The sequence below is a fragment of the Thalassophryne amazonica genome, chromosome 2, assembly GCF_902500255.1.
Source record: "Thalassophryne amazonica chromosome 2, fThaAma1.1, whole genome shotgun sequence".
In the NCBI taxonomy this organism is placed as follows: Eukaryota; Metazoa; Chordata; class Actinopteri; order Batrachoidiformes; family Batrachoididae; genus Thalassophryne; species Thalassophryne amazonica.
In genome coordinates, this window is record NC_047104.1 from 109,759,710 (window position 1) to 109,771,168 (window position 11,459).

The 11,459-nt window shown below is 41.8% G+C and overlaps 1 protein-coding gene across 1 annotated transcript; it reads left to right on the forward strand.

The window, feature by feature from the left end:
* The first annotated feature begins 2,068 nt into the window (after positions 1 to 2,068).
* On the forward strand, positions 2,069 to 11,124 carry LOC117504004. Its single transcript, XM_034163349.1, has 6 exons — positions 2,069 to 3,184; positions 3,263 to 4,066; positions 4,651 to 4,716; positions 4,931 to 5,041; positions 5,819 to 5,973; positions 10,923 to 11,124. The coding sequence occupies exons 1-6, from the start codon at positions 2,069 to 2,071 to the stop codon at positions 11,122 to 11,124; spliced, it is 2,454 nt and encodes an 817-aa protein (XP_034019240.1).
* The last annotated feature ends 335 nt before the right edge of the window (positions 11,125 to 11,459 follow it).

Below are 11,459 nucleotides of genomic sequence, written 5' to 3' on the forward strand. Positions count from 1 at the left end.
GTCAAATTCAGGAGGTGTTCAAATAATACATGTAAGAATCCCAAAGAGGTTGTAATTACGCAAATATGGTTTAAACAAAAAGTACGCCTCGTGCGAGATAGGACAAAACCCACAGTGAGATGATTCCAAAGTCACCGAAAGACTTTCTGAAGCTCTGTGATTGTTCATTCATCAATTTCAGTCACAACTTTTGGATCCATTGCACTAGAGCAGCTGGAACCTTTGTAGTCTCCATAAGCAAATGTACACTCAAAGCCATGCCTGCGATAAGTGCATTTCAAAGTCCTGCATCCGGTTTTGCAGTTACAGTGAATAATTTGTAGTAGGCGGTCAGGAGTTCTTACAGTTCTTACATCGCCGCCCCACTCTTCACTTGCTCTATTGACGCCTTCACTTCCCTTCTTTCCAAGAGTAACGCTTTCTCCACCAGCAGCCAGGCTTTTGTGGCATATCACACACAAAAACAGATAATGCCTAATGAGTTTTTTCAAAAGGTTTTGCATCACTATGTACTAAATACATTTGTATTCATCAGTTAAGGTTACACAATATTGTGAAAATGAAAGATCACCTTTCTTGATTGACCTGATCAGTTACTTTAATAAATGCACAAATGGCATCCCAATGAAGCACATGCCAGAAGACCTACACAGGCACTTAGGCTTAATTAAGATTGATATCGATAATAATTAATTCCCAAGAACTCACCTGCATATGCTACAAATTAACTATATTCATCATACAAAATTCTGCATCAAATAAGAGTGATCTACAGCAATCAATCTGGAAATAATGAACTCTACTAATGAAGGAGTACTCATTGTTTTCATCTTTTAGTTGCTTTTACAAGAGATAGAGGGCACTGATGCAGAGCAGTTTTTTAAAGGGATGCAAAACAGGCAGAGACATATGTGAGGGTAGTGCAGGACCTGTACAAAGATAGTGTGACAGCAGTGAGATGCACAGTAGGAATGGCAGATTCATTCAAGGTGGAGGTGTGATTACACCAAGGATCAGCTCTGAGTCCTTTCTTGTTTGCAATGGTGATGGACAGGTTGAGGGATGAGATCAGACAGGAGTCTCCATGGACTGTGATGTTTGCAGATGACATTGTGATCTGTAGTGATAGTAGAGAGCAAGTTGAGTCTAGTCTGGAGAGGTGGAGATATGCTCTGGAGAGAAGGGGAATGACAGTCAGTAGGAACAAGACTGAGTACATGTGTGTAAATGAGAGGGAGCCCAGTGGAATAGTGTGGTTACAATAATAGAATAGAACAGAACAGAGCCTTTATTGTCATTGTACATATGCATACATACATACAATGAAATGTGCACTCTGCATTTAACCCATTCTAGTTACAGTTAGTTGCAATCCAGCCACTAGGAGCAGAGGGCAGGTGGTGGCCTGCCTCTTGCCCTGTCACCACTGGGACAGGCTCCAGCCCCCCGTAACCTTTAATTGGAATAAGCTGGTATAGAAAATGACATGACATGGTCCAGCACGAGTGCCTGAGTGTTGATGACACCAAGTGGCTGGAAAAGGACAAGAGGAAATCACACGCTTCACCTGGCTGCAGTAGACAGAGGGCTGTTTTAGAGATGCAGGGATGAACTGGTTGTCTGCTTGGATGGTTGCCATCCAGGACCTAAGGTTTTTCAGTGATTTCATGGATGCAGTGAAGCATGGCACCAGTGTGTGCTCCCAGACTTGACTTGATGTAGAACACTTAATGACTTCATCTGCGAGGGCTCTTGGAAAACTACACGATATTTCTCAAGTCAAAGTGTAACGTAGAGTATCTGTTGTAATTATCACTTTAATAAATGCATCTTTTTGTTTAGGGGAATGAAACACAATGTGAGCTGGTCCTTTGGTGACTCCATCATCGATATTCTTTTGGAACTCCTGGCTCCAGATCAACGTCTCTGCACATATCCAGAGTGCAAGAAGCCTTCCACCACCTCCTTCCAACGTGTGACCCAAAACGACGACAACCCCCACATTCCGCTGACGTGCGATCGCCTCAATCTGGCCTTGCCCAATGACACATCTTGTTTTGACCTCTTTATGGGTGCTAGAGAGAATCCCGCTTTGCTCACCTTTTGCCAGGCCCTGGACTCCCTCACCCATTCACAGTTACAGCAGATGTGGAGCAACGCATGTTACGTGATTGAAGCTCTGGCGTTTTTAGTCTTCAGGAGGTCTTCTGACTGCAGTGTTGAGGACACCACACGTCCACCTGCTGATATCCCTTTTTCTCAAACCTTTCCACTCCCTGACTTACAACCTCACAGAGTGGCCCGAAGGGACACCCTGAACCTCAACGAGCTCGTGTGTAACTACAACAGCTGGTTAGAGGACAATGTGGTGGACGTGGTGCATGTGTCACTGTGTAGTGATAACAAACGCGAGGAATTCGTGACGCACGTGTGCAACAATGCTTTGTTAATGGAGAAGCTACTTTTAGACAAGGCGAACAGCTGGCTGTGGAATTACTGTGCCAGCTACTCTGCAGGCCGTCAGTCTATGTCGAGTCAGCTCTGTCATTATGACCAATGGCTAGCTCAGTACATAGTCCCAAACTCGTCCCTCCTGGCCTTCTGCTTGAGTGTAGATGGTCATGCTTTGAAGTCACGCATATGTGGAAGCATTGTTTTCTTCTCCCTGGTGTTTTCCAACATTAATAATATGGCGCTCATGCCTAACTGCTCCGACATCCCGCCACCGTCAGGCCCGAACAAAACGGTCTCAGTGTCAGAGTCGTGTCAGTACTCACAGTGGCACGATGTGACGCTGATTAGTATTGATGATTTGAGCTTATGTATCCAACTTGATCCTGTCAATTTTGCAAAAGAGGTGTGTGCGAACAAAACACTTCTGACTAAGCTGATACAAAATGAGGCAAACGCCTGGCTTCAACAACACTGCAGCACCATCTCAATGCCATTTGAACCCACGGAGCCACCTTTTATCTTTAGTATTTCTGAGTGGTGTGACTACCATACGTGGGCAGGACGGTTGGTGGACACATCAGTTATCGGCTTGTGTTGGCAGAATGATAAGGCTGCTTTTGAGAAAAATATCTGCTGTAATGAGACTTTACTGGAAAAGCTGTTGCAAGACTCTCAGAATGAATGGCTGGAATCAGTTTGTGCTGGCAAGGACACAGAGGTGGACCATCAGGTGAGATGTTTACTGAAATCTATAACACTAAACTCAAAATGGTATTCTGACTTATATTCACAATTGTCTGTGCTTTAGGTTTGCAATTACTCAGAGTGGAACCAACCCATTGTAATCGACATGGCTGACCTGGCTCTCTGCTCTGAGATCGACCCTCTTAACTTCACCTCAAAAGTGTGCTCGAATGCAACAATTCTGCAGAACCTGTTGGTCAATCTGGACAACACATGGTTGCTACAGCATTGTGCCAACTATTCAACTACTGGTGTCTCCTTCAGACCGGCAGAGCAGTGCCAGTACTCCAGCTGGTCTACCAACCTTCCCAATACAACTCTCCTGGCCTTGTGCTGGGATTACGACCAGGCCAATTTTGTCTCATCTGTTTGCCCTAATGCAGGTCTTCTCTCTTTGCTAGCTGAAAAGCAAGCAACCATGTGGGTGAGAACACTGTGCAACATTTATGGCAATTACAACACTGCCAACAACGCTACTACCAATAGCACCACCAACAACACAACTACAGAGCCTTACTTTTGTGTGGTGGCAAACCTGGTGAAACGGTTGAACTGGACCTGCTCTGCTGACTTCACCTCAGCCTGCCAGCCTGGCACCAGTCAGGACATGGCTGTGCAGATGATATTGCGCTGCTGGCTGGAGGTTCTGACTTCAAGGGTGGAAGATCTGCTGACACCACCTGTGGCTGCAGTGTTGGAGCAGGCAGTTAGTGCTACTGTGGTGATCCTGTTGAATGTGGAGGAGGTCCAGAATATATCATTCCATGTAACAGAGAACATAAGACTCAGTCTGCTGCGATCTGTAGTTAAGTATCTGGATAAGGAGACCAACATTGAGAAAAAGAGGGTCTTACTACAATGCTTTGGGGTAGGCATTTGTTGTTATTTTTATTTTTCTTGTGGTTATATTTTCCCATGTAGTTTTCATTACGCACTGTAATGAGTGCCCAGAATATGTCATTACACTGCTTTTCTCACACATTCCTCTTCTGAAGGTTTATTTTCTTGTGACTGAAATCTGAGCTACTTACCAGCTCAAAAAGGCAGGATCAGACAGAATCGCATCATAAATTGAACAATCCGATCACAGGAACAGTGGCTGATGTTCTGAGAATGAAGCTTAAGTTCTATACAAAAACTGGCTTCCAAAGTTTTTTCTTGGATAGACCCACCTACTCAGACCTAAGAAACAATGAGCCTCCAATCCCAGCCTGTATGTGTGCATGAACCCACTCACAGATACACAGACTCCTAAAGCAGTAAAGTGGTTCATCCAATTTTATTTCATTTTTGAAAAATCTTACTTAGACCCCCCCCCCCCCCATTTTCTCTTTGATTCATCCAAAGACAATATTTTTAATGACTTTTGATTGTGCTCTAAGTCTATTACTATGACTTTACTTCTAATTTTGACAACCTCAGACTGACTGTGTGCATGTTTCCTCTCTACAGAGAGTATTGACTAGCATGATGCACACAGCAAGAGACATAACAACGGATGAGTATGTCATCATTAAGGTATTACACACATGCCTAAAATCAAATGCAAAGGTTTGCAAACATCATCAGTAACAAACACCATCTTTGAATTGCATTGGTGTCTATGTAACTATGTTTTACTTTGAAATGTAGGTGTGGTGCTGCTGTGTTCTCTAAAAGCACTTTTGATTTATGAATCATTTTTGTATTTACTTATGTCTCAGTGGGCTAATTATGTACTTACTGTTACCAGGAGTACTTTCGTTTACCTTTGGCCATCCTGAGGCCGGTGCTCAGTATGTCTCACGTCACCACTGTCAGACTGATCCTTCAGTACTACAGCCGAAACAAAGACAGACTGCAGGTCAGGCAGTGGTCACTTATACAACCTCAATTCCAATGAAGTTGGGACATTGTATAAAATGTAAATTAAAACAGAATACATTGATTTGCAAATCCTCTTCAACCTATATTCAATTAAATACACCAAAGACAAGATATTTAATATTCAAACTGATACATTTGATTGTTTTAGTGCAAATATTTGCTCATGTTGAAATGGATGCCTGCAACACGTTTCAAAAAAGCTGGGACAGTGGTATCTTTACCACTGTGTTACATCACCTTTCCTTCTAACAACACTCACTAAGTGTTTTGGAACTGAGGACACTAATTGTGAGTGTCATGATTAGATATAAAAGGAGCATCCCCAAAAGGCTCAGTCATTCACAAGCAAAGACAGGGTGAGGATCACCACTTTGTGAACAACTGCATGAAAAAATAGTCCAACAGTTTAACAACGTTTCTCAGCGTTCAATTGGAAGGAATTTAGGGATTCCATCATCTACATTCCATAATATAATCAGAAGATTCGGAGAATCTGGAGAACTTTCTACATGTAAACGGCAAGGCCGAAAACCAAGTGCAAGTTAAAACTCTACCATGCAAAGCAAAAGCCGTACATCAACAACATCCAAAAATGCCACCGCCTTCTCTGTTTTTATTTACATTTTACACAACATCCCAACTTCATTGGACTTGGGGTTGTATTTCTGTGTAAAACTTCTACATTTGTCAGTCTGTGCTTCAGTGTTTTTCTACAATTTTTGTGTTCGTAAAGTTGTTTTTTTCTATTTACCAGTTGTCAGATGAGTATTTGTCCACCATGGTGTCCGTGGTGCTCCAGACACACGTGGTGAAGGACGGCAGTCTGTTGTCGGAGCTGGATGAGTTGTTGGTTGCAGCCAGTCCAGCTGATATCAGAGCTTTGCCTCCACTGCAGACTAACGCTAACGTGTAAGTGACGGAGCCGTTATGTTCTAGATGCTATGCTCTTTACTCATACGTAATGACACTTATTCAAAGAGCAGCATTATTTATCCCATGCAGGCGAGTCTGAAGGACAAATATAGAAACAAACCAATAGCAACACTTTCAGAAACAAACATTTATTGATTTCATTAATGTTTGTGGCCTGTTGCTGCTTTAATCTTTTTTTAAATTAAGCCTTGCAGTCTGTCAGTCTGACTGAGCATTATTCCAACTGTGCAGATTCTTCTTCTGAAGAAGAAAAACTGAAAGCTTCTGTTGTGACCAGCCTGTTGCCTGGGAACTCCTGGTAGCCAAACAGTTCTTTGCAATTTAAAATTTAATTGCCGTAAACAGAAACGTGAGTTTTCAACATGTGCTGCACCATACCAACGTGCAATCCAGGTCCTGTCCAGGTCCAGTAATGACCAAACCTGTAACATGTCAACAGTTACATCCTGTTTTCCAGTTCTATACTAACTTATGACCCTAACTCCTAACCTTGACTCTAACCCTAAGCATGGGGGAATGACCCTAAGCATGGGGGAATGATCCCTCATTTACCACGGGAGGAAGAGGCGAGCATTGAGATCAAAATAACCTCTGGCCACCATGTGGGACATGATGGATATTGAGGGAAAGTTTGAACCCTGTAGTCCTCAAGTACTGTAATGAAATGAGAAGCGGCTACAGATGGAGTCGACAGTCATGATTAGTAAGATTGTTGGTTGGCTGCATTTGCTTCAGGTCTTAGGTCTTTCCCCCAAGCTATGGTCACATTAGCTACAAGCGGCAGCAAGCGACAGAGGCAAAGCGACGACTTACCATTAATTTTCAATCAGAGTGGCTGTTTTGCAGCAGCAAGAGACAACAGTCGCTCTGCACCCAGCTAGACGGGGTCAAAATAGATCTGAAGTCTGTTCTATGCAAATGCTGAGCAACATGACTGCCAGTTCAAGTGAATAGGCTGCGTAGCGTCAGCTTGTTTGCTCGAACATAATAAACCAAGATGGCAGAAATATCTCTCAAAAAGATGAGATTGTTCTGAATATTTTGATATGCAACACATGGGCACTATGATAAATATACTGAATTTATATAACACTTTTCCATCTACTATATCAGAAGCTCAAAGCTTTTTACAATGATGCCGCACATTCACCCATTCACACAGACACATTCACATGCCGCTGTCAGCTTGCTGCCATGCGAGGCCCTCACTACACACCAGGAGCAATATGGGGATTATAGACCTTGCCCAAGGGTCCGTAGTGATTGTCCGGCCAGACTGGGGCTTGAACCAAGAATCCTCTGGTCTGAAGCCCACTGCTTAACCACTAGACCATCACCTCCCCAACACCTACAGTGGGGTAAAAAAGTATTTATTCAGTCCCTGATTGTGCAAGTTCTCCTACTTAGCAAGATGAGAGAGGTCTTTAATTTTCATCATAGGTACACTTCAACGATGAGAGACAAAATGAGAAAAAAAAAAATCCAGGAAATCACACTGTAGGATTTTTAAATAATTTATTTGTAAATTATGGTGGAAAATAAGTATTTGGTCACACACAAACAAGCAAGGTTTCTGGCTCTCACAGACCTGTAACTTCTTCTTTAAGAAGCTCTTCTGTCCTCCTCCTGTTACCTGTATTACTGGCACATGTTTGAACTCATTATCTGTATAAAAGACACATGTCTACAGCCTCAAATAGTCAGACTCCAAACTCAACCATGGCCAAGACCAAAGAACTGTCAAAGGACAACAGGAGGAAAATTGTAGATGTGACCAGGCTGGGAAGAGTGAATCTACAATAGTCAAGCAGATTGGTGTGAATAAATCAACTGTGGGAGCAATTGTAAGAAAGTGGAAGACATACAAGACCATTGATAATCTCCCTCAATCTGGGGGCTCCACGCAAGATGTCATCCCGTGGGGTCAACATGATCATGAGAACGGTGAGCAAATATTCCAGAACTACACAGAAGGACCTGATGAATGACATACTTAACACATACTTAAACCAGTATGTGTTCAGGCCTGTCTGAAGTTTGCCAGAGAGCATATGGATGATCCAGAAGAGGATTGGGAGAATATCATGTGGTCAGATGAAACCAAAATAGAACATTTTGGTAAAAACTCAACTCGTCATGTTTGGAGGAAGAAGAATGCTGAGTTGCATTCCAAGAACACCATATCTAATGTGAAGCACGGGAGTGGAAACATCATGCTTTGGGGCTGTTTTTCTGCAAAGGGGACAGGACGACTGATCTGTGTTAAGTGAAAAATGAACAGGGCCATATATCGTGAGATTTTAAGCCAAAACCTCCTTCCATCAGTGAGAGCATTGAAGATGCAACGTGGCTGGGTCTTCCAGCATGACAATGATCCCAAACACACCGCTTGGGCAACAAAGGAGTGGCTCCATAAAAAGCATTTCAAGGTCCTGGAGTGGCCTAGTCAGACTCCAGACGTCAACCCCACAGAAAATTTGTTGAGGGAGATGAAAGTCCATGTTGCCCAGCAACAGCCCCAAAACATCACTGCTCTAGAGGAGATCTGCATGGAAGAATGGGCCAAAATACCAGCTACAGTGTGTGTAAACCTGGTGAAGACTTACAGGAAACGTTTGACCTCTGTCATTGCCAACAAAGATTATATTACAAAGTATTGAGTTGAACTTTTTTTATTGACCAAATACTTATTTTCCACCATAATTTACAAATAAATTCTTTAAAAATCCTACAATGTGATTTCCTGGAATTTTTTTTCTCATTTTGTCTCTCATAGTTCAAGTGTACCTATGTTGAAAATTACAGACCTCTCTAATCTTTCTAAGTAGGAGAACTTGCACAATCAGGGGCTGAGTAAATACTTTTTTGCCCCACTGTATTATACTAAAAGGAAGTACCTTAAAAGGAAATCTTTTTAAGGTATGGTCAAATCAAGGCAATTCTAAGTGTTAAACCCTCAGAGTGCCTTTGGGTTGAAGCTGAATTATTATGATGATCATTGGTATTATTGTTTTGAAGGTTCTACACATTACAAGAGTTTCTCACTTCTGGGAAAAAAGTCCTACTTACATCATAGTTACATCACATGTGGGCTGCGCCTGATTTAATTAATTGGTGAACAATCATACAGTCTCACTTTCACACACAGGCAGTCAGGCATTTTCAAGACCTGATGTGTCACTGAGTTGTTGAGAGCATGTATTATACAACCCCTGACAAAAATTATGGAATCACCGGCCTCGGAGGATGTTCATTCAGTTGTTTAATTTTGTAGAAAAAAAGCAGATCACAGACATGACACAAAACTAAAGTAATTTCAAATGGCAACTTTCTGGCTTTAAGAAACACTATAAGAAATCAAGAAAAAAAGATTGTGGCAGTCAGTAATGGTTACTTTTTTAGACCAAGCAGAGGAAAAAAATATGGAATCACTCAATTCTGAGGAAAGAATTATGGAATCACCCTGTAAATTTTCATCCCCAAAACTAACACCTGCATCATATCAGATCAGATCTGCTCGTTAGTCTGCATCTAAAAAGGAGTGAACACACCTTGGAGAGCTGTTGCACCAAGTGGACTGACATGAATCATGGCTCCAACACGAGAGATGTCAATTGAAACAAAGGAGAGGATTATCAAACTCTTAAAAGAGAGTAAATCATCACGCAATGTTGCAAAAGATGTTGGTTGTTCACAGTCAGCTGTGTCTAAACTCTGGACCAAATACAAACAACATGGGAAGGTTGTTAAAGGCAAACATACTGGTAGACCAAGGAAGACATCAAAGCATCAAGACAGAAAACTTAAAGCAATATGTCTCAAAAATCGATAAATGTACAACAAAACAAATGAGGAACGAATGGGAGGAAACTGGAGTCAACGTCTGTGACCGAAATGTAAGAAACCGCCTACAGGAAATGGGATTTACATACAGAAAAGCTAAACGAAAGGCATCATTAACACCTAAACAGAAAAAAAAACAAGGTTACAATGGGCTAAGGAAAAGCAATTGTGGACTGTGGATGACTGGATGAAAGTCATATTCAGTGATGAATCTCGAATCTGCATTGGGCAAGGTGATGATGCTGGAACTTTTGTTTGGTGCCTTTCCAATGAGATTTATAAAGATGACTGCCTGAAGAGAACATGTAAATTTCCACAGTCATTGATGATATGGGGCTGCATGTCAGGTAAAGGCACTGGGGAGATGGCTGTCATTACATCATCAATAAATGCACAAGTTTATGTTGATATTTTGGACAATTGAAAGGATGTTTGGGGATGATGAAATCATTTTTCAAGATGATAATGCATCTTGCCATAGAGCAAAAACTGCAAAAACATTCCTTGCAAAAAGACACATAGGGTCAATGTCAATGAGCAGATCTGATTTGATGCAGGTGTTAATTTGGGGGATGAAAATTTACAGGGTGATTCCATATTTTTTTCCTCAGAATTGAGTGATTCCATAGTTTTTTTCTCTGCTTGGTCTAAAAAAGTAACCGTTACTGACTGCCACAATCTTTTTTTCTTGATTTCTTATAGTGTTTCTTAAAGCCAGAAAGTTGCCATTTGAAATGACTTTAGTTTTGTGTCATGTCTGTGATCTGCTTTTTTCTACAAAATTAAACAACTGAATGAACATCCTCTGAGGCCGGTGATTCCATAATTTTTGCCAGGGGTTGTACATGCAACGTAACAGAAACAGCTCCAGTGATACCATTGGACATTATATTTAATTACAGCATTTGATGCAGAATTAATAAGAATGACTCATTAAATGTATGTGACATCACCAAAAGTGCAGTGAAATTAATATTTTTGTGCAGTCACGACAGGATACGGATAATATTATACAAAGCTTCAATTCAAATCATTCTTATATGAAATTATTTTCACTTTACTTTGAATGTACTTTTCTGTAGGAGGGAAACGATAAACAGAAACTTGCAGCACATGTCTCCAGATCAACAGTGGGCATTTGGCTGGTGGTACAGCAATGCTCTGGACGGCGATGACATCGTCAGAGGTCACCTATCACTCATTCGGGACACTGGAAACCTGATCGCCTACCTGCCCTTCTACAACTTCCAACACCTCTCGGCTGGTCAGGTAACAGCCCCGTGAGCTCTGGCATCTGGATGAGAAACCCGAGAAGCAGGACAGTGTCAGTTCGATTAGCTCGAGGGCACGGCAGAGCAGCTCGTCACGTATAGTGGTCAAAAACATCACAGACAGCCTCCTCTTTGTCTGTCAACACACCCATGTGTTTGACATGGTGGCGCCTGTAGGAGATGTTGAATAAATAAACAAACACACACGTGAATTATAAAAGTCCTAAAAATAACAGTTCACCAGCCAATCAGTGCTCAACATCTGAAGCAGCAGATGGTTGTATGGGACCACTGGTTTCATCTTCACAGCCTTTAATTAATCTTTCTTATGAGCAATCCATCGTAATA